We start from the raw sequence: 24,699 nt of genomic DNA on the forward strand, positions 1-24,699 counted from the left end.
TTAAAAAATAAACATTGCTTTATTCACCAACACATTTTAAATCTCAGTATTGTACACATAGGTTAGTTTAATGCAATGTTTAAAAAATTATCCCAGGATTAGTGAATCATATACATCAGTACGATACTTAACAGTCAAAAATACCAGTCCATTTACATGACAATATCAGTTGGAAGCAAAAGAGGCAAACAGCTCAGTAAGAAAATCTATCCTTCCCTGCCACTTTCTCCTGCAGTCTGAAACTGGCAACATTATTAAACAATTTACATAAAAAAGATAAACCACAGTAATAAAATTTGCTAGAAAAACAGTATAGTGTTTTGTGGTTGCATGCTTATTTCATGGTCATTTGCTTATGTCGTAGCATATTAAATCTTTCTATAGCACAAATATAACCAATATATTGCGGAAAAAAATTCCCTGATCTTTATACTTAAAAGCTAATAATTTTCCTCATTTACTAATTCTATTGAAGTAATCCACGGTTGCCTAAAAGTTACAGTAGCTACAACACCAAACTCGTTTCATTGCAGTTAAAGGACACTTTTAGAGACATATGTAAAGTCATAGTATATATTTTGTACGTTCAGTATTAATTTTCAACATCAAATGTATTCAAATATACAAAAACCCAGCACAGAATATTTAATACTTTCAGATTCCCAGTATGGCTTTTATTTCTGCCACTTTGCAACACACTTCAGGAAAAAAAATATAATCTGTGAAAGGTTATAACCCTAGTTATGCTAATAAAAGTTTGTTGAAACAGTGCTTAGCCACTAACAAAGAAAAGGTAAATAGTTAAATTCTGAGACAGCTTAGACCAATCTCTTCTTATGTAAATTTCGCTGTTAATTTCATGACAATTTACTGTCTTTTAAATAGTTTTTTGTGCATGCCAAAAAGTGATGCTTTAAAGTGTAAAATATGTGTATGTTTAAAGCTGATCCCAGAGTTTTTCACTTTTTAATATATACTACAGTATGTGAAGAAAACAACCCAATGTTCCTAGAGTATAAGATTACATAGTAAGTTCTCTCAGAAAATGAACTAGGAGTAAGAAATGGGGCCACGTGTTAAATCAACTTTGTTGTTTTACTACCTGGTGCTTCTGCACATCACTGCTGCATCCTTATCTTTAAGTTATTTGTTTCTCTCCTTCTTGCTTTTTAAGACGCATTGCCCATTGCCAACACAATTACACTGCTGGAAACTTTTCAAGTGTGGCAAACTAAGACTTTCTTTTTAAACTACAAAGACTTGGAGTAATTGACATTCTCTTAAATCTGCATGAATACAACATCTGATACTGAGTTTACTGGTTTTTAACTTGAAAGCAGACCTTTTGCGCATCTTGTTCAGAGGTTACATTGCCATGTTGTATCTTTTCACTTTACTACTTTACACATGCTTTGCCAGTTGCTAACAGTAACAAAATTATAAAAATAATTTAAACATGAAAATAATACAAATAATGCAAGTTCTCCATTTAATTTACAGTATTTGTAAAATATCTGTAAAAAGCAGCAAAGTGCTTGTATCGTTTACTATGGTTTGGTAGAGTATACAGAATTACAGTGATTGTAATGAATCTTTGGCTTATTGCACTTCATATATAACATACGTTCTTAAGCAGCAGACCTATCTTAACTATACATGCACTTCTACAATGAATCAGAATTTTTAAAGTTACATGAACGTTACAGAGCAATCTCAGCTCATTACATATACTAATCACCAATGTTACAGATTTAACGAAGTAGCCCTGGGGACTCTCAAGTCAAGAAAGATTCTGGGAAGCCTGGCTGAGAAAGCCCAGTGAGTATTCAGTCATCAAATTTGGTCAGTTGCCACTCTGCTCTTAAAGCACACCTTGCAGAATTTACAATGGAAAGAGATGTACATCTGCTTAACCTTCCTGGCTGGTAGGAGAATCATGTGATGTTCATTAGAGGTAAACATTTTACCATTAGAAATTCTACCAGTAATGTTAGTTCTGCCCAAGACACAAATTTAAAACTCTAAAACTTTAAATATCAGCTAATTAGCCAGATATTTATTATATTCTTTTTCTGATTTACAAGTTTGCTTTGCTAAAACCAAAAGTGGAACCGAAAACTTGTGGATTTAGTAAATAACGAGTTCTTTAGCTGAAAGGCAAAATAGATGATGGGGGTTTTGGTCTGGTACATTTAACTATAACTTTCAAAGCGCAGATATACTAAAATTCCAAATATGACTATCTAGCATACTTCATTTTGGGAGAATACAGCAAGTCCATTGCTTCTTCAGCTCGCAGTCCACTTCACAGTGCTTTCCACTCTTTTGCATAGCACTGACAAACTGAAGTTTGCATATGCAGCCATTGCTAAGCCAACACTATGCACTGCCGTATGGAGGTTCAAAGTTTCATGATGCCTGCAGGCTCACTTTTAAGATATGCTATATCATTTAATTATACAGCTAGCATTTTCATATCTTGTGTCAAACGCATATAAACAAGGCACTAAGCATCGTAAGGTTGATATGTCTTTAAAATACAGTAAAATCAGTAAAATATTTGTAATTAAAATTATATAGCCAGGGCACTGCTCATAAACAGCTTGTAGCTAACTTGCAAAATAGCTGACAATGAATATATGTCATACCTTTGCAGAACAGCCCCATGGCAAAATAAAAAAGGTTTCTTTTTGGCAAGATTAAAAACAAAAAAATTCAAGGGTTCCTACTATAAGGACAATGGCTACATAAATGTACATTGCTTGGCATTTTTAAAATACTAAGACTACTTAACTTTATCGCTTTAAAATCACATTCACATACAAACACAATGACATATACAGATCAATCTGTATTACAGTCCAGCTTCCCCACACTGGGGTCTGTTCAAAATTCACAGCCCTGTGGTTAATTCCTGAAGAATTTCTGACTAGACAGTTCAAACCATTTTATCTCTTAGTTGTCATTCTCAGAGATAACATGTGCACAATCAGAAATCATATGATGGGACAGGCCCCTACTAACTTAGTAAAGTTTTTCAAATGATGTCTTTTAGAGTTAAGAAATAAAACAGCTAAGTTTCCTTAAATGATGTAGTCTAAACTAAACTATCAAACCCTGGCAAAAGTACTGTAACTAGCAGATTATTCCACAAACTTTCAATGTTTAAACTTTATTGTGAGGAAACTCTTTAGCAGATGAGGATTGTTAGGAGTAAAAAATTGAAAATAAATTAAACTATTCTTCTTCTTCACTAGCCTCTCAATTCTGTGCCTTAAAAAATCCGAAGTAGATTTAAGTCAATATATCTTTAACACACACGTTCCTCAAAAAATGCATAAAAGTTGCAAGCCTGTGAACAAATATTATATATGATATGCAGTGGATACAAAAAAAGATCATTCTGCCTCCAATGTTAGCTAATTAAGTTGTGATGTTATAGACACTCACTCTCAGTCTTTTCCATAGCAGGAGCTGTCCAGTATATACCTTGCCATCTAGCTGGGAGCTAGTTGGCACCGTCCCTCATTCTCCCATTCAAAAGTATGGGAAGCTCAGAGTAGTCATGACCATCATACACCTGATCACAACCTTTTGAGGAGAATCACAACCCCTACGCTGGGAACCAGTGTCACAGGATTTCCAAATAATATTTTGATTTTTAGACCCATGAGATTTATCCATTGTCCAGTCCAAAGGGTAGCTACAAAACAGCTACAAAACAGGGAAATTGAGAAATAGCATTTACCAAGCCTACAATACTCAATGACAGGTGTCTTTTAGAAAAACAAATGTTTAAAATCTTTGGACTGAAAGCAAAGGGTTAAAACTATCATATGGCTTTCAACAAACTGCATACTGAGCAGATCACAGATAAATAAGGATCAGAGTTTCAGAGACTAAAATCTATCAGATAGCTCCTCCAGCTACATTGCCTGGGATAACTCTACTTTTCCTTCTGTGGCAATTACTTCCTTTTCCATATTTTCATATGTCTTGCATTCACACAGTTTCTGCTTCAGCTTATTGAGTTCATATTCATGCAGGATTTTTTGTGTTAAGAACTTTTCACGTTTTATTCTGGCTTTTACCTCTGCTGGAACGTCTGGAATCATCCAGGCCACAAAGAATTTGACAATGAACACAATATGCTGCCAAAAAAAAAAAAAAAAGAGGCAAGGGAAAGTGATGATGATGTACTATAGAATACAGGAATAATTAGATCTCCAGCTAAAAAAGCACTATATAAGAGCTAGGTATTATTACTTTTTTTCTCTTTTCCCTTAAAACTGAGCATACTGTAATATGACTGTCCTGGAACGATACACATCATGTTACAAAAACATGCTGCTATTTTTGGATTTTATGTACAAATAAAAAGATTATAAAACACGCTTACACTTAAACACCAACTTTGATCCCAAAGTGCTTCATAACAGGTTCAGGAGGAAGAGTGATACCTTCTGAATTGCCAGCACCATTCTGCTGCATCTAGGTGATTCCTTGTAGATATCCCATCCACATATTGACCCAGCTCAACTTGTGAGAACCGACAGGATCGCAGTGGGACATGCCATGGATACAGCTCATCAACAATCCCCTACTCTTTTGACAGCCTGCAAAAGGCTGGCTTTCTACTCAAAATGATTGACTTGAGCAATTTTAGCTGCTGCTCATCATCTTAAAACCCTTTTAGAAGGCAGTACTGCAGTCCTCTCACAAGCAGCACTCCCAACTAAACCAATGGGAGTTATACATATGGGAGGCCTAGTGGTTTAGTTATTTTCTTATTTGCATAAAAGGATTTAACTCTGCTCTTTTCTTTGGACCAAATCTCTTGATTACAAAGGGAGTCTTGACTGAATGAAAATTAAGGGTTTGGTCTTAAGGGTTATTTTGTACAGCTGATATTTTCTTTGTGTCGCTTATGCAAGTGAATACAGGATATTAGCAGCAATTGTTTGACTTTCATAAAAAAATAGTAACTATATACAGAATGTATGATGTATTGATTTCAGAAGACTGATTGGCACATACCTCCATTATAATGATAAAGGCCAATTTTGCAGCAAGAATGTGCCAAAACTGCATAGTGTGTAAATATTTCTTCTCATGGCCTGGTGGATATCGGTAGTCTCTGTACCTGTTAGATATAAATAAATGTAAAGGTGAAATGTCATATTTAATATGAGACAGACTACAAGCTCAGTGACATTTACATGCAATACAGCTGTCATTTAAGGAACCTTTTGATCTTGTTCTAAATGTTCTGTTCTCTTTGGCAGGAACAGGTTAGCCCTTATAACTTGTTTCTATTGCCAGTTTGCTCAGGCACCCTTATTCACAACAACATAGGATGGCTGAGGATGTGTGAGAAGTGAAATTTATATGTGGATTACTACTGTATTCGGGTGGTGACCAAATAATGGACATTGCTGAATAGCACAATGGAAGCTGATTGAATGGTATCAGAATGGACAGATTTATTGGACAAATCAAGGGCTCAATGGGTGAGTAGGCACGTGTGTGTTCAGCATTAATATCTATGGCAGGATAAAGACAGACTACTGGAGCTTTACTCTGAGGCATGATCTATCTGAAGTGGATTTGTTTTGTATCCAATCATATGTTTCCCTTTTGTTATGGATGTCTCTGAAGTTCCTTCTCCAATCCACAATTCCTTCACTATGGACAAATTCGCGCTTTTTCACCAATACACTGAAACCTTATGGACATAAATTCCTCTGCCATTGGTAAAATACGTCTATGCTAATGTACACCAGCTAAGAATATGTTCCAATATGTTTATGCAGATATTGACCCTTCTGTATAAAATGTCAAATACCTTGGCAAAGCCAGGCAGAAGACGACAACATTAGAATCATTTTGAAAATGCAGGGCTCCATCATGATAGTATGAAGCACAACATTGCTCTTGAGAAACTTGTGGTATGCCAGGGCCTTATTCTTTGGGTATTTTTTCACTATGGCTGGGTAAACACAACATCCATTTTCCATAGCAGGAACTGTGCACGGAACTTCTTGCATATTGTAATAATGAACAATTGGTCCAAAGCCCATGCAAACTGAGGCAGGATCCTTCAGTCTCAAACTCTATGGTTAGAGAAGAACTCTATAATCAGCTGCTGACCTAAACCATCAAAGAGCTAGCCACAAAGTGACCCCAACCTCCACACCACATACACAGGTCACCCAGGTTCTTTCATGAATTGCACAAAATTAAGCAAGAAGTCAAAAAGGCTGGAGGTCTGGGTATGCAAAAGCTGCACAGCAAAAGTCAGAGAACAGCTCCAGGCTACCTACAAACATATGTACAGATACAAAAGAAGCTTCAAGAAGCTTCTCACAGAGAATTGCAATAGCCAAGTCATATGCAGAAGAACCTTTCGGTGCAGTGAACTGGCTAATTGTCTATACACAACTAGACACAAGCCCTGTCCATTGCAAAGAAATCTCATCTTACTTCAAAGACAAAATCAACACAATTAGACTAGGCCATCCTGAGACAAAAGTAACGACACCGGAACACCACCACATGTGACAGAACGTGGTCTCAACACCCAGAGAAAAGCTCTGAAGAATGTCTGGTTTCTTTACCCGTGAAACTGAATGCCTCCCTTCACAACTGGTGAAATCCAGCAAAAAAACCCTGGCCTTCATTCTAAACCTGATTCTAAGAGGATTCCAATCAGGCAACAGAACCACACCATATGCGCTGTGTGTTCAATCAAAACTCACTTGCTGAGCTTGGATTTTGAATACTTGCATCAAACTGCTTGTGACCAATACATAGACCAGGGGTGGCCAAACTTACTGGCCCTCCAAACCGCATACGATAATCTTCATTAGTTTGAGAGCTGGGACCTGCCTGCCGGGGGGCTGGGGCTTCAGCCCCACTCCTGCTGAAGCCCCAAGCCTCGGCAAGTGCGCCCCTCAGGGCTGAAGCCCAGAGGCCCACCTCTCTGCTGGGCAGAAGTCCCTACCCCACACCCCGCAGCAAGGCAGAGGTCCTGAGCTCCCCCCCACGACCAGTCTGGTAGGTAGAGAATTGGGGGGAGTGAGAGGAGCTCCGTGAGCCTCACTTTAACAGTAAAAGAGCCGCATGTGGTTTGCAAGCCAGTTTGATCACCCCTTATATAGACCAAAATCAGTTTTAGAAACTGAGCCAAATTCAGAGGTGATAATGAGCGGTGAGTATCTGGGTTCCCTAGATTCAGTTCAATACCTTCAGACCTATTTCCAGCAATTACCAATGTGGGCTGGCTTTAAATCATACATTCTTAGTCTCTCCTGTTGGTTGCTTTCTGTGCCCTTTTTCATGCCTTTGCATTTATTAGTTACACCAACTTGGACTCCCTTTGACTCAAATGAAAAAAAAAAGTGATTTTTGGTGGTTAGTGGGATTATCTAAATCATTTTCTAAAGGAAGCTAGATTCTGCACTAGTTCTGACATTGAAGAATTAGGCCTATCTATTTTCTGATTAATTTAAGTCTCAACTATCTACTTGGAAAACTGCATGTAAAACACAGAGACAATTTTTTTTTTAAAATCACCACAAACCTGCATGTGAGAAAGTTCTCTGAATTATTTTTAGGCTCCTTTCCCTCTAGAAAATCTGAGACTTGGAACACGGATAGACTGTTGTTAATATATCCAGACATGGGCGAATCTTCATTTGTAAAATAGGCATAGTAGTAAACTAAACGAGGGATCATATCAGATGTGAAGGCTACAATAAAGGCCTGAAAAAAGAAACAGAACTTGAGATCATGCTGCATAAGTGACTCAGTGTCTCGCTTAATATTTTCCTTTGAAATGAAATATCTGATTCTGTTTGACGGTCCCATGTGAAGCTGGAACACTAGATGCAGCACTTTATTGGTCTTCAGTTTATAAAAAGTATCTTTAGCCACTGCTGCTCTCTGGACATCCAGAAGCAGCTGAGGATCTAACTGAACCCATAGATTATGAATCTTATTAATCATTCAATGGAAGGAATGAAATTATCTTGGGCATCTCCTGTGGTTTCCCTTCACCAATTGGTACTGCCAATGACATATCTGAACTGAGCTTCAGTGAACTAACTCCCATGCATGCCTCAATCTGGCCAGACACTGGGAAAGTCAAGCGAACAAACCACCTGGTTCCAGTTAAATGGAAATGGAGAGCTGCTTGTCATCAAAAGGAAGAAAGGAGAGCAGCAGAATACGGACCCTGGACTTCAGAAAAGCAGACTTTGACTCCCTCAGGGAACTGATGGGCAGGATCCCCTGGTGGGCTAATATAAGCGGGAAAAGAAGTCCAGGAGAGCTGGCTGTATTTTAAAGAAGCCTTATTGAGGGTGCAGGAACAAACCATCCTGATGTGCAGAAGGAATAGCAAATATGGCAGGCTACCAGCTTGGCTTAACAGAGAAATCTTCGGTGAGCTTAAACACAAAAAGGAAGCTTACAAGAAGTGGAAACTTGGACAGATGACTAGGAGAAGTATAAGAATATTGCTTGAGCATGCAGGGGTGTAATCAGGAAGGCCAAAGTACAACTGGAGTTGCAGTTAGCAAGGGATGTGAAGGGTAACAAGAAGGGTTTCTACAGGTATGTTAGCAACAAGGAGGTCGTCAGGGAAAGCGCGGGACCCATACTGAAGGGGGAGCAACCTAGTGACAGATGATGTGGAAAAAACTGAAGTACTCAATGCTTTTTTTTGCCTCGGTCTTCGCAGACACGGTCAGCTCCCAGACTGCTGCACTGGGCAGCGCAGTATGGGGAGGAGGTGACCAGCCTTCAGTGGTGAAAGAACATGTTAAAGACTATTTAGAAAAGCTGGACGAGCACAACTCAATGGGGCCATATGCAAGGTAACTGAGAGTGCTGACTGATGTGATTGCAGAGCCATTGGCCATTATCTTTGAAATCTCATGGCAATCGGGGGAAGTTCCGGACGACTGGAAAAAGGCTAATGTAGTGCCCATCTTTAAAAAAGGGAAGAAGGAGAATCCGGGGAACTACAGACTGGTCAGCCTCACGTCAGTCCCTAGAAAAATCATGGAGCAGATCCTCAAGGAATCCATTTTGAAACACTTGGAGGAGAGGAAGGTGATCAGAAACAGTCAACATGGATTCACCTGGGCAGTAATGCCTGACCAATCTGATTGCGTTCAATGATGAGATAACTGGCTCTGTGGATGAGGGGAAAGCAGTGGACCTGTTATTCCTTGACTTTAGCAAAGCTTTGATACGGTCTCCCACAGTATTCTTGCCAGCAATTAAAGACGTACGGATTGGATGAATGGACTATAAGGTGGATAGAAGGCTAGCTGGATCGTCAGGCTCAATGGGTAATGATCAATGGCTCAATGTCTAGTTGGCAGCCAGTATCAAGCGGAGTGCCCAAGGGGTCGGTCCTGGGGCTGGTTTTGTTCAACATCTTCATTAATGATCTGGATGATGGGATGAATTGCACCCTCAGCAAGTTTGCAGATGACACTAATTTGGGGGAAGAGGTAGATATGATGGAGGTAGGGATACTGTCTAGAGTGACTTAGACAAATTGGAGGATTGGGCCAAAAGAAACCTGATGAGGTTCAACAAGGACAAGTGCAGAATCTTGCACTTAGGACGGAAGAATCCCATGCACGGCTGCAGGCTGGGGACTGACTGGCTAAGCAGCAGTTCGGCAGAAAAGGACCTGGGGATTACAGTGGACGAGAAGCTGGATGAGAGTCAACAGTGTGCCCTTGTTGCCAAGAAGGCAAACAGCATATTCAGCTGCATTAGTAGGAGCGTTGCCAGCAGATTGAGGGAAGTGATTATTCCCCTCTATTTGGCACTGGTGAGGCCACATCTGGAGTATTGCATCCAGTTTCGCCCCCCCCCCCCCCACTAAAGAAAGGATGTGGACAAATTGGAGAGAGTCCAGTGAAGGGAAATGAAAATGATTAGGGGACTGGTGCACATGACTTATGAGGAGAGGCTGAGGGAACTGGTATTGTTTAGTCTGCAGAAGAGTGAGGGGGGATTTGATAGCAGCCTTCAACTACCTGAAGGGAGGTTCCAAAGAGGATGGAGCTCGGCTGTTCTCAGATGGTGGCATATGACAGAACAAGGAGCAATGGTCTCAAGTTGCAGTGGGGGAGGTTTAGGTTAGATATTGAGAAACACTATTTCACTAGGAGGGTGGTGAAGCACTGGAATGGGTTACCTAGGGAGATGGTGGAATCTCCATCTTTAGAGGTTTTTAAGGCCTGGCTTGACAAAGCCCTAGCTGGGATGATTTAGCTGGGGTTGGACTAGATGATCTCCTGAGGTCTCTTCCAACCCTAATCTTCTATGATTCTATGATCACTGCACTGCACTGCAACTCAAATGGTGGTGTTATACACATAATGAATTGGTTCTATACAGAATGAAAAACAGTAGAAGCTGATTATAAAACCTACAAATCCTGGAAATATAAAGAATTATAAGAAAATGGACTTAGCACAGTTAGTTTACTTACGTTAGTGACAACAGACAAGATGGCCATTCCATTTAGAATTTCTTGCCAAACTCCTATACTGTGGGCTTTGGCAGCAACAGGCCTCCTGAACTGAGTGGTAAGCTTCCAGGAATCTACTCGAATCTCCAAGATATTATTCATCAGCGCAAGAAGGGGAGCCAGTGGAAAAGAGGCCACAAACAGAGTAATAAATCCAAACTGAATGACTGCATGGGAGGAAGGGAAATGAACAACAGTTGTTTTGAACTCTAGGGAAATTATCTTTAAGTTCACAATTCATGCTATTGAAATTCCAGAGCATTCAAGATAACCTTACCAAGTGAAAAACAACTCTAGTGGAATGTATTCATATCACCAATTTTCTAAATTGCAACAATGTGCTAATAAAAGTATAGTATCCAAGTACTTTCAAGAAAGAAAAGCATGCGTGTGTGTTATAACTGAAAGACTCAGCAGTTTGGAGAAGAGATTGAATACACAAAGCAGTAAAGTCTGACTGACCAGCCTTTGACTGATGCAAGACTTTACATGCTGGCTCTCAAGCCCTCCAATTTATACAATTATTTTATAGACCAACCTCTTTTAGTTTTTAATTAATTTTAATTCATTCCCAAACAAGAAACAAATATTCTGAGCTTCTCCCCTTGTGACCCTATTGTTCATGGGTTTATTTATGTATATAGTTTGTAATTTTTTAATTCATATTAAGATTTACCAGTGGCACTAAACACATATGTAATGAACTGTCAATAATCACTTTAGCTATCACCAAAATCAAACCTCCTCTGGTATGGTATGTAGCAGCCTTTTCAGTTGTGCCAACACTACTCCACAATAGTTTAGGCACAGAAAGTGAAAAGGAATATTGTATCTACTTAAAGCTCCAGGAGAATGTAAAACAACATAACATTTCACCAAGACATTGGCGTTAAATACTGTTCCAAAACTGCTATTAGAGATCTCATGACCACCTGTGGTCAGGACTTCAATTTTCCATCACAGCCAAAAAACATAATCCCCAACAACCAAGTGGTCACTGAATCATGCTGAGGGAATGGTTTAATTATGATTCAGCAGAAGGAAAGACATCTACTGCATCTTCACTACCGACAGCAGCTATTTTTTACCTTGCGGGTCTCCCATCCAAGTAGTGATCAGGCCGGACCATGGTTGGCATGTGAGATTTGACAAGATCACAGGCCAAGGTGAAATGGCTACATGACACGAATGTGGCTAGATAGTTCCAAACAAGATTTACAGATTTATATGCACAGCTTAGGAGTAGCACTAAGAGGGACACCACCAGGCAAACTTCAACAAATTTTGCCCTTTCTATTTGACAAACACTGGTTTTTTTTTCAGTGTTTCTGGATTGTTCATGGGCTTAATTTCTGGTTTTTTAGTTAGCTGTTTGCAAACTGTTTCATCTGTCATGTCGGCATCATTTTAGAAATAGTGCCAGTTGGTTAGCTCATGCTCCCTCTGCTGGTCAGTTGGGTAGTATCAGAGGACAAATCAGTGCAGACCCAAAACACAGTGGATTCTCTGATCCACATTGTGGGTCTCATATCTGCAGTGCAGATCCTGACAGCATACTTGGCACTCACCCATGGTCAGAGTTTCCACTGACATCAGTGGAAGTTATGCCTAGGAAGAATGGCAGAATATGCACTAGAGAGCTGCAGTGTGGATAACAGATCCACCATCCAACTGAGAGAGAAATAGTTCTTGGATATATAATACTATGAACAAGAACTTTGCTCAATGCATTATAATAATATAAAGGCAGCTTCATTTATTGGGCTGACCTATTTAACTCCGTCTATCAGTGAATTTTATGCTGTTTACAATACTTATCAGAGAACATGCCAACTTTTAACTGGAAAGCTCTGCTCTTATAACCTAATAACAAAGCTTCTTATCTTCATTTCAAAGTTGTGTTTTCAGCTCACCCATTTCTAGATATTCATAGAATAGCCCCAAGGCTCCAAAGCTCTGCAGATCATGATCCTGCTCCCAGCGACTATATAAATTCTCTGGATTACATCTGGCTTTCCTGCGTCCCCACCAATTCCAAATCCAGCTGTGTGGGGAGGGGAAATGGGAACAATAAGGGAGGGGGGAAGATAGAGTCATGATTAGAGAATATATTATGCACTATAAATTGATTCATAAGCACCTCTTTCCCCCAAAGGAAACCAACTCCTCACTCCCATACTGTACAGTCTTTACAAACATCTTCTACAGAAAAGAAGCCAAAAAGAACTCTAAAAATTTGATTTACTTTTCAGCACTTTTGCAGTTCATTTACCTACAGCATTTCTCTCAGTTTGGCCAGTGAAATGATGCTACTCATCACCCTTAATTTCAGCCATCTACAAACTCAGTGGCTCAATGTAAGGCATCACTTACGGTACAATGGCCTCTTGTATATTTCCCCAAATTTGCTTGCCGGCCATAATTATGGTGAGCTGTGTCGTCAATTCAATCAGGCAGCCTGCAGGATCACACTGACCAAAAAAAAAAGTTGTGGAGAAAGCAATAATGCAAGTTACTAAATTGGCCATCACCTTAATAAAATACAATGTAATGTAAGAAAGAGTTCTTAAAGTGCTCAGGGAAAGAAGTAATTTGCACTTCAACTCCCAGCTGAAAATTCACCTTCGGGGAGACTGTTACAAAAGGCTAAACTGTGTTGTATTTTTATCCAAAAAGGAAATGTGCTAGGTTAAATATTTCAAAATTGAAATATACAGACCATTTGAAAGACAGTTACTCAACAGGGCTTAGACTGGCCTCTATGGGTATATCTACACTGCAGTTGGGAGTGTGCCTCACAGCTCAGGGAGACGGACTCGCACTAGCTCTCCTCAAGCTAGCACACTAAAAATAGCAGTATGAATGTAGAGGCATGGACACTGGCTTGGGCTGGCCCCCTGAGATTGAACCCAGGGGGGCCTTAGATTGGGTAGCTAGCCTGAGGCACTGCCCATACAGCAATGTCCACACTATTATTTTGAGTGTGCTAGCTTGAACAGACCTAGTCTACGCTCCCAGCTGAGTGCAGACATACCCTATATGGGTGCATGTGAATGGGGCATAAGCAGTCTTCCAACTTCCTCCAGTAACAGTTCCTGCCTTTCCCATTGAGTCCAGTGAGATGCCAACATGGCACCATTTATCTCGAAATACCAGAGGCCAAATCCCAACTATTGAACTACTGCATCTCCTATTCACTTCATAGAGAGCTGGATGTATTTAGCACTTCTCAGGATTTGGCCCTCGCTGTTTGCAGTTTTTTAAAATTTCTGCTCCCTATCAGGTCCACCAAGAGAATTTACTAGCCCTGAAAACATCTAGAAGACTTCAGTCCCTAACTTTGCTAAGATAGCTGCCCTTTGTTTGCTTTAAGCTATTTTCCTCCTTCTTGCCCTCCAGGCAACATTTAACACCCAATATTGCCTTCAGAGGTTTACACATGGCTTCACTGGGAGTCACGCATGAATATCCAAAGCCAGAACTTTTAGAAGTGTTTTGCATTCAGCAGAAGGCCAGTCTTCTTTGATGCTAACCTCAGTGTTCAAAACGCTGGTGGAGATACCTTAATGTCAGTGAGCACTTTCATTTACAATGGCTTTAATCTGCCCAGAGGAGCACCGTCTTCACCCGCATACAGTACTCACAGAGCCAGAGGCCCCACTAAACAGAACCAGTACATCACTGAGATAAGTAAGGTGCCCATCAATGATTTATAAAAAATAATCTTGTTCATGGGGAAAGGAAGCCCAAGGTCCTCATGCTGTTTAGGGACAGTAAATTCTCATGGTGGCACTCATAAAGAGCAGACATTTTAAAGACTAATCTTCTTGGCAAATAGCAAGGGTCAAATACGTGCTAAATACATCCAGACCCAGAAAGGGATTTAGGCACCTAACTGCTGCTTTAGGCACATAAATCCAAAATCTAGATCCTCCAAATCCTCACTCAGCAGCCACGTAACCCTGTAGATATCTAAACCCCCTAGGTACTTAAATTTTCACCTGTAAAGTCTCAGTGGTGAACAAACTTCTTTGGGCATGTGCAATACTGTTCAAATCATGACTTTGCCAAGCTATTCAGAGCCAAGCTCATGTCTAACCTCTGGCAGAACCCTGAAACTACACATTTTCCCCAACTATCTTACCTGCAGGGTCTGATCTGGTAGGCAGGCTTAGAGGTCGCCTTAGGCCATGCCTACCAGATCCGGCCCTGCAAAAAATACAGCTGTGACAATACGACAATATCCTGCCATAACTTGAGCAAACCTTACAGATTTAAGTTTAATACCTTTTGGGTCCCTTATATTGAAAATGCAAACTGGGTATTATTGTACAGAACTTCTTTAGGAGGAAGGCAGGATTAATTAAACCTCTGGAAGGTATCAGGAACTTCAAAGGTCTTTTGGGGACTGTAAGTGTGAAGTGGATTTCTTAAGAAATACTTAGGGGTGAGGGGAATGCAAATGACCCACCTCAAATCCATCCTTCGGAAACTGCACTTTGAGCAGAGACTCGTTGGCTAATTACGTGGTCATGATCTCTTCAAAGAGCCATGATGGATAAATGAGAGACTCTTACTCTTGAGGGTTCTTGTTCATAACAAAGGGTATGGTGAACTTGAAACCACAGGAAAACCCCAGGTTGAAGGACTGCTCCTGCCAGAGCCCAGGTTGTACTTGGGGTGATTTCTGGTAAGCTATTAGCATGTGTGTAGATTTTATTGTCTTTAATATGTTTTCTCTATAGTGCTTTTACCTGAAGAATATGTGCTTGCTTAGAAAGAACTTTTTGGTAACTTACAACTGTGGCAATTAAACTGCGTACCGTCTCTGAGAAGAGAATGAAAAAGAAATCTGCTTAGGCAGCCTGTCTTTCGCTGGGAATAACACAGTGAAAGCAGGAAACTGTTCACCCTGGAAATACCTGGTGAGGAGGGAGAGAGAGACACATCTCTCTCCAAGAAAGGCAATGGCTGCGAAGCTGAAAGACCAAGAATGGGTTCCTTGGCTGAACCACTGAGGTGAAGTACAGGTGCAGTTGCCCCAAACTGTGACAACAGCCTTGGAGGTGGTCATGATGCCAGAGTCACCACTATACTAACAGTCCAGTGACTACAGAACTCACCTTGGTTATGAGACACCTGGTTTCAAATCCCCACTCTGCCTGATTCACAGCAGGGATTTGAACCCAGGTCTCCCATCTTCCAGGTGAGTGACTTGCCCAATGAGCTATGGGTTATTCTGGCCGAGGGTTCTCTCAATCTCTCCTGCTGAAACTATTTCACATTGTGTAAAACACTTCAATAGTCATTGGGGTAGGGAATGGAGCCCAGGTCCTCCAGGAGAATACACTAATTGCTACTCTATAGAGTTATTCTCACTCTCTGGTCCAGTGGGTCAGGTGCTCTAATCACTGGGTATAAGATGGCTGGGTGTAAGGGAGCTGCCACAATCACCATCATTTTTTGGCAAGAAAGAGCTGAGCTGGCTTAGGAGCCTAACTCCAGGACAGGGTTCACAGCTGTGAATCCGAGTAGAGACAAGCATCTTCCTCCAGCACCTAACTCCCTTTGAGGAGCAGAGCTTAGGCCACATCCCTCTCCTCTGCATTTCCTATAGTGTAGTTTAGGCATATCCCCTCTCAGCTTGCTGGCTTCTCTGAATCCCATTCTTAACTACTTAACTCGCCCCTTCCACTGTATAGGGAGCCTCGGCAGCTAATGTAGGGCTGTGGATTCTACTGGGTGGCAGGGTGCCTAAATGTTAAGTGTTGCAATGTTGACCCTAAGTTCCCTTTAAGGATCTAGCTCTAGATCCTCAGATATACCGGACCTCCACTTGGTGTCCCCAAGGAGAAGGGGTGGGGGCTCTAGGTAGCTTTCTATTATCTTTTCATCTTTCTGATCCTGGGAACAGTCAAGGGCTGGTTTGGTCCCTGTGCCAGATTAGAGCAGCAACAGAGCATTCATTCCAAGCACCTTCCTACATTTAGAAAACTTCTGGTATCAAGGGGATGGAGGCAGTGGTGAGGCTCTGGCCAACTGTATTTATTACATATACTCCTCCTAAAGTCCAGAGGAATGCATACCTCTTCGTTTCTCCAGCGACTAAACATATATGTATATTTGCCAGGGTATCCCACAAATTTCCCTTTGAAGAAAGCCACATAGAAGCAGGATGAGTAGTAGTTGACAAACTGGAACAGGAACATTTTCATAGTGAGTCTGTTCTCATACTCCAGGTGAGTTCTTGGGATCTCTGTGAAACCAAAATAAAACAGTTTTAGATTCCCGTTAGCCCATTTCAAACATGCAGATTCATAAATGTTTGTCACCCTCAGTACTCTAACATCTCAACGTTACGGTAAGGAGCCAGCATTCCTATTGTCAGACAGTATGTCCTCTATGCACAGCACAGCTCTGAGCAGGGAGGGACATGGGACTCATTCTAGAAATGCTAATCAGATCAGATTTCCCCCTTTTCACATACCGGCTATTGTCACCAGCTCCACCTTGGAATCTTTCATCACTTAATTCCTCAGAGCAGCATTTCCCAAACTGTTGGTTGTGCCCTCTGGGGTGAGAAAGTTTCCATTTTGGCAGTAAAATAGAAACCTAGCATAGATGGAGAAGATCTCTTGTATCCTGAAAGAGAATCACTTGCTGCAGTTTTATAGGGCCGGATCTTCAAAAGTACTTTGCTCTCATAACTTTAAGTGAAGTCAGTGGGAGCTGTAGGTACTCAGCACCTTTCAAAGAAAGGCCAAAGGTGGGTGAGAGCAAAAGAAGGATTCCTATTTGTCAGGAAGATAGCTGAAGCAAAGAGGTAACATGCTGGTGTGAACATCACAAGGGTGCTACTGAGGACTCTGCTCCACTCATAATCACGTTTTCCATCATGCTTGCTTTTCTCAATAGTGGAAAGCACTAATCCCACCGGTGGTAAAATAAACTGTAAAATATCATTCGATAAATAGCCATTCTGAGCAGGAGAAGAGAGAAAAATAAACCACAAGAACTCAGGCTGGCCAGCAGTGGGCCAAATCTCGCGGTAGACACACTGGACGAAGCTGGCTTCGGGAAAGGGCTAGTTTACTCTTCCCTTCACGAATGTTACTGAGTTTGGCCTGACAAATAATTTCTGGAGTCCATAAAGGGCTTTCAAGTAATTGGACAGTCAAAAACAGGGGAGTCACAATAGGGAAATATTTGGGAACTCTTGTCTTAGAACTACTGAAGTGACACATTTTGCATTTGGGTTCAAATTTTACTCTCAAACTTTGACTCCACTGGTAATTAAACCTGTGCATCTCAGAGCAAAATTTGGCCTAATTGTTACATATAATTCAGGAATGAAGGTGGCAAAACACATTCTTGAGAGATATAGTCAATGTTTCATACTCCTTTCTTCCACTAAAGCTTCAAGTCTCAGCAGAGTGCAGATTCTCTTCTCAACATTAGAGGGCAGTAGTCACACAAAAGCAAAGAAGTGGATGATCTTTTCTGATTTTAGCTGATCACCACAAAACAGTGTGAGCTAATTTACAGAGGTCAATGGTATTTCACAGACAAGGAATTAATCCTTCACATTAATGTGCAGACATAAAAAAAATGATTGTTTGAGCTTTCATGCATGTATTTGTGGGATTTAGCAGGATTCAATCTGAAGATGAAAAAACAAATTAAATAGGAATCATTTTCTCTTCTATGCAAATGATTATCTTAGTAGTTTATTTGTGCCTATTATCCCATTATTGGACAGAAAGGGGAATAAAAGTTAAGAGCCAAACAATCAAATTTATCCCAGAGAAGTAAGCAATACAGAACTACAGTTCTAGATGTGGTTTTCTTGGGCCTCTTCCGCTCACACTGAAGCCAATGGCAAAACTCCCGCTGTGATTTCGTTACAAACAGGGAGTAGGTAAGCTCCGACTACATAAAGACAGGCAGGAGCAAAGAGAGTGAACTCTCACAGTGCACAGTCCAATCCACAGAGTGTTACTGACATACTCTAAGACAGCCCCTCCCTATCCTTAAATCTAGAAGTATGATGCCAGGATTAAGACTATCTGAATACTTCAGCATTAGTTTCACAAACTAACATGTTAGTGGACAGTACTTTTTTAGTTAGTTTGTTAAAACTGAACATTTGGCAACATACTCATTCTCTGTGTAATGCAAAGCAACTTCGAGGGACTGAAAAATAATAAGAAACCAGATTGTTCCCTCCCAAGAAAAACACACAGAGAGGGCCCTGGGAGAGGAAATTTCTACAAGCACCTCATCATGCAAATAACCATACACACTCCCATGTCAGCAATGGGCCTCCAGCAACATCCTCCAGTTCCTGGGCAGCGTGGCTCTATTGGAGATGCACTATCAGGGACCCCCACCTGGTCACAGTCATGAGGAAAAAGATGATAGAGTCCTAAATCCACCTGTTCCTGCCATCAGTCTGTCTATTTCCACTCTCTTCCCTGTCTGAATGCTGGATCTACAGGCTCCAGTACTGTGGAAGCTTTCCTCACCCTAGTCCTTTTCCATAAGGGAGATCCAGGTGTACAAATCTGGGTGAGGCAATTGTACCCAATAAAATTAAGGAGCACGCTTATTTAACTAGTATAATTGTCCTACTTGACATAGAAAACAGTGCTCCATTTTTAGAATCACAGGTAGTTCATATTCAGGACTTCTAAAGGAAATTCTGCTAAATCAAGATGGTTTGATCTTGCTTTGAAGAGTTTAATATTATACAGAATTATAATTTTTAATTAGACTTCAGAACACAATGATTGCCTTGGTGTCAGGATAATTCCAGCACATGCAGACTTTATAAAAAAAGATACACACATAACAAGACAGAGCCACTTATGACAATAGCTACTCAGATACAAGTAGACTGAGTGAAATTGTTCAACTTTGTCCAGCATAGCCATAGTTACAAGACAAAGACTCACCACAAACCTATAGGGCTTGGGCACAATGGAAATTGTGCATGAGCAAGGAAAGCAGTATCAGGCCCCAACAGATGGAGTCACTAAAAGTAGAATCTATTATAGAGCGGAATGTCTCCCTGGCAATTTTGTTCTCTTGCAAGTTGCTTACCCATATCAGTGATCCAGACAGCTATTTTCTCATATAAGAAATTCAGTATCATGATCATGACAAAGTTCAGGCATGATGCGGTAACTGAAGTTGCCAGCTGTGGGGTCAGTAGTCCACTGATGGGTTGTAGAGTTTGTGTATTCTCCATGATGCTGGCAAAGGCAGCATAGACTGCAAGACGGTACACTATCACAGCTATCATACTAGCTATGATCAGAGAGATCTAAGGAAAGGAGAGAGATGTAGAGTATATTTACACTACAACACAGTTGCGCACATGCACTTTAAGAATGGAAATTCATAGGGTCATGCTTTAGATTTTTTTTTCTTTAGTTCTTTTGGCTATGAGTTCAGGAGCACTGAAATGCAAAGTACACAGATGAAATACCCTGTTATATTAGTTAAATAATCCACCAAAAGTATTTTATCAGAATAGAAGTCTGAAATTTAATAATTCTATTCAAAATACACAGTGGGAAGACATTGGACTGTAAACTTAGAGATGGAGAACACCTGTTAAATTATTTGTTCTGGGTCTGTACAGCATCTAGCACAATAACTCCATGACTAGGGCTCCTATGTGCATGGTAATACAAATAATGTATAATAATTATAATAGTAATGGGTAGTCCATCTCCCTGCAAACTCACTATCTGTTTATATAGCTATCAAACTGACACTACATTTGATCTTAGCCAAAAAAAATTCCCCTTTTATTTTTAAGCATGATAATCATGCAGTTTTCTGTATTAGAATAGATTTTTTCAAAGATAATTGGGTTAAACTAAGGGGTGAGCCCAGGTGAAAGTTGGCTCTAACCTAGCAAAACTCACCAAATCATTAGTTACTGATAGATCTTCAAGATCTTTATCTTCTCCATATAAATTAAAGCGTACTTTGCATGACAGCAGGAAACATGCAGGATAGTATTAATTGGGAGATCTAAAACAACCACTGTAATACAAGTTAACGTGATAGTGAAGATCAGCGATTGTAATACATGTTAAAGTGATGATTCAAAAAGATGCTCACCCAGAACAACACTGTAGTTCCTGAGATGCAGAACCGTACAGCCTGGCTAGTTAGAGGCAAATAAGGCTCCATCTCCTGCAACAGTCAAGCAAGCACAGCACAGTTCACAATCCACATACATATTTGGACCCCAAGCAGCACACAATGCCTGGAACAGCTGTGTGAAAGCAAACATCCTATGAAAATCATTTTAACCCCTTTTATTCTGAAGAATGTATGTGGCATGGTTTGCATGTGGTAGCAAAGAAATCAGAAGTGAAGAGGCCAATAAACAGTATCAATAATAAAGCCAATAACCAGGAAGAATAGATTAAACAAAATCAGTCACAGTGCCTGAAGGACGATTGTGTTTGCTTCCTCCAATTAACAGTATTTGATTTTGAGAACAAGAGAGAATTACTGCTTTAGTTCCAAGTCAGTTGTAATACAGCTCTGGCTTCAAAATTTCATGACTGTTTTCAGTGTTTTTCAAGTCAAGGTTTCTTACAATAAATGTTTACTTAGATGTACTAAGTTGTTCCACACAGCCACAAAGCATTTTACTCCACTTCTTCAAATCCTTTTTTTCAGTTGAAGAAATGGTTAAGTTTATTAGTTGCCAATCTAACTGCACTATCATGCAGCTACATCTTACCCAAAAGATTATTCCCATATAGCACAAGAATAGTTTCCCATTTTCATGTAAAGTCCTCTTTTTAGCAACCATTTCTAACTCCTAAAATATCAGATCAGATGGATTAACAAGGGCTAATACCAAGGGCAGAAAAATTAATACAGCACATATAATCTGTTAATTATGTTACTTACGCATGGTCACTGAAAAAGTTATACAGGTCAAAGGTGTGAAAAAACCACAGCTACATTGATTAAGGGTCTGAAAAAACCACAGCCCTGACTGACATCGCTAGGCCAACAAATCCCCAGTGTAGACACAGGTCTCTTGATGGAAGACAGCTCCCGCTGACATAGATAATTTCATTCAGGGAGGTGGTGTTTCTACACTTACAGAAAGAAACATTCCATGGTATAGGCTGCATCTACAGTACAAAGCTATCCCGCTGGTATAGAATCATACAGTTAGAAGAGATCACAAGGGTCATCTAATCATATGGTCTCCATAGCGTGGAACTCTCTAGGACAGGGGTGGGCAAACTCTTTGGCCCAAGGGCCACATCTGGGTATGGAAATTGTATGGCAGGCCATGAATGCTCACAAAATTGGGGGTTTGGGTGCGGGAGGGGATGAGGGCTCCAGCTGGGGGTGCGGGCTTTGGGGTGGAGCCAGAAATGAAGAGTTCAGGGTTCAGGAGGGGCTCCGGGCTAGGGCAGGGGGTTGGAGTGTGGGTGCTCCAGCTACGGGTGCAGGCTCTGGGGTGGGGCTGGGGATGAGGGGTTGGGGGTGCAGGAGGGTGCTCTAGGCTGGGACCGAGGGGTTTGGCGGGTAGGAGGGGGATCAGGGCTGGGGGTTGGAGTGCGGGAGGCAGTCAGGGGGTGCAGGCTCTGGAAGGCTCTTATCTCAAGCAGCTCCCGGAAGCAGCAGCACATCCCCCCTCCGGCACATACTCGGAGTGCGGCCAGGCAGCTCTGCGTGCTGCCCCATCCACAGGTGCTGCCCCTGCAGCTCCTATTGGCCATGGTTCCAGGCCAATAGGAGCTGCGGGGGCAGCGCTTGGGGCGGGGGCAATGTGCGGAGCCCCCTGGCTTCCCCTGTGCATAGGAGCCGGAGGGGGGAGAGACATGACTGTCTAAAATGTACTTAAACTTTTATCAATGAATAATTCTGAGCACTCTTGCAGCTTGATTGGCATAAGTTATATTCAGTGATAATATACAATAAAAGGCTTCCTCCTTAACGGAATTATAAAAACAATTGAAGTTAATGTGAGATGTATACAAATATTCGAGGATTTATTTAGGCCCATAATATGCAGTTCAAGTATTTCTGACAAGGGATACACAATTTTGTTTTAGGAATGACTGTCTCCGAACTATTTTAGGCTATTTGACACATAGTTCGTTTCCTACTTAAGAACTGATGCTGTATAGTGACCAAGCCTTAAAATTTCTGGGCCAAAGTCTCCTTCATTTGCACATATACTGAAGCCAGTGAAAGAAGAATTTGACCTGTTATGAACTAGTTGAGTATTTTCACCATCAACTATTGTGATGCTAACTCAGCAGAAATAGCAAACAAGGTGAAGATTACTTTCTCACAATGGGTAATTTCTGCATCAGTGTATCCAGTGAGGGGCAAAGACCTTGAATCATTGCAAGTAGTGATGAGAAATTGGTTTTACAATTGATGCAAAGCTAGCCTCAGTGCTCTGTAAATGCAGTGAACTGTATCTATATTACCTTTTCAGTTTGCAAAATTAATCTGTTTGAAACCAATGTCCCTTCACACTTTCAGTATCACACACTAGATAATGAAAGGAAATTAAGCTACAGTGTCGCTAACCTGTATAGTTTTCTATGGCTGAGCAATGACAGGGATTGCTACAAAAGCCTCTGAAAATCTGCAAAGATAACAAATGCTCTCTGTCATAAAGAAAAGGATCACAAGGTAACTGAGGTTTTAATGGCAACTGTCAATACATGCTCAAAGAAAAAAAAAAGAGCTGTGGATTGATTTCTTGTTCTGTCTTATGTTTCATGTTTGAGACAAGAAAATACACTGATGGCCAACTCCTGATCTCCTGTACAAAGACAAAATAAACAATTTTGCACAAGGGTCCACCTAGCTTTTGGGGGCGATGGAATACTTTCTGAGTCCAGTGGCACCAGCAAAACTGCTCCAGATATTCTGCAACTATAGCTTATATGTAACTGTATAAGCATCTATGTTCGCTTCACCTTCCATGACCCAACACTGGCATTTTAGGCCAGTAGATGTACACAATCACTGCCCACTAGTCATGCCCTTACTTCCCTGTCCAAAACCCACTATGCTTTGCCATGGACAGTGAGGCTGCAGCTCTGCAAGACACAAGAGTTATATGACTTTCCCATAGCCTTTCCTCCCTACATAGTAGAACCACAGTGGTTCTGCTGCCTTGTGGGTACTGTGGAGCTATACAAGAAGGGAAAGTATTTAGCCCTAAGCACAGACAGGGACACAGGTCAACATATATTATTAAACAGGCAGATGTTCCTTTCCAATTAGTTTGATCCAGTAGTCAAAAACAGGTACTTGCCTGAAATGTTCTTTTGATCAATCTAAAAACAAAACCTCCACAGAGCTACACCCATGGTCTTGTGCTCTAGCAGTCATGCTGTGTGATCTTCAGAGATATTTATCTCACTGTTGGAGTGTATATCACACTGAGGCATAAAAATGACCATGGTGCCCTGGCATAAGCAGAAAAACTCTCAGTGAGAAAAAAAGATCAGTGTATATTTCTCCTAAAAAGTACGGAGGCTTGAAGGGAAGGGCCATGTTGTTCATATAACAGTATGCTGTTTTAACAGCCATGGCTAAATTGAAATTTTTCCTCTGAATAATGTGTTACTTTCATGTATCTATTTGCATGACTGGTGAAAAGGAACTATTTAAAACATAGTTCCAGGGACAAAGAGTGTGACTGAAACTGTCCACTTTAAGATGACAGAGGCTATTCTAGAATGCAAGAAATCTCAATCATATATTCTAGAAACTTGCAAATTAACACCTGCTTAAAAAATTTTATAATGGAAAAACTAAAAAGCACATACTATCTAACTGCATCCCTAATTAAACTTCAGACTCATATCAAGGGCCTCCACAAGGCTTACTTCCCCAGCACTTAACACAAGCAAGTTTAGCTATCAGAGGACAAACACACTACCAACTTTTTTTGCATCTTGTTTGTGTGAGGAGTTATTTGTCTTGCATTGCATTCTACAATGAAGACAACAAATGTGTTTTCTTTCATTTGGAAAAAGTATAGGTTTGTTTCAACTGGAAATAGAAAGGAGGGATACTTCAGTTTGTGCTGTATCATTATTTCTGTATTCAGCATTCCTTTAAGT

The 24,699-nt window shown here is 40.7% G+C and overlaps 1 protein-coding gene across 9 annotated transcripts in view; it reads right to left on the bottom strand.

The window, feature by feature from the left end:
* The window catches only part of ANO5 (anoctamin 5), a 92,067-nt gene continuing 67,368 nt past the window's right edge, over positions 1-24,699 (bottom strand). For all 9 annotated transcript variants that reach the window (XM_037899945.2, XM_027830130.3, XM_027830129.3 and 6 more), the window contains 9 exons: positions 20,693-20,767; positions 19,661-19,883; positions 16,645-16,814; positions 12,932-13,029; positions 12,472-12,602; positions 10,520-10,725; positions 7,583-7,764; positions 5,038-5,143; positions 1-4,151 (listed from right to left, as the gene is read on the bottom strand). In XM_037899945.2, coding sequence (XP_037755873.1) covers positions 3,927-4,151; positions 5,038-5,143; positions 7,583-7,764; positions 10,520-10,725; positions 12,472-12,602; positions 12,932-13,029; positions 16,645-16,814; positions 19,661-19,883; positions 20,693-20,767 — 1,416 coding nt within the window. In that variant the 3' untranslated portion in view covers positions 1-3,926. The remainder of the gene's footprint in view (positions 4,152-5,037; positions 5,144-7,582; positions 7,765-10,519; positions 10,726-12,471; positions 12,603-12,931; positions 13,030-16,644; positions 16,815-19,660; positions 19,884-20,692; positions 20,768-24,699) is intronic.

Source organism: Chelonia mydas, chromosome 6, assembly GCF_015237465.2.
Source record: "Chelonia mydas isolate rCheMyd1 chromosome 6, rCheMyd1.pri.v2, whole genome shotgun sequence".
Lineage (NCBI taxonomy): Eukaryota > Metazoa > Chordata > Testudines > Cheloniidae > Chelonia > Chelonia mydas.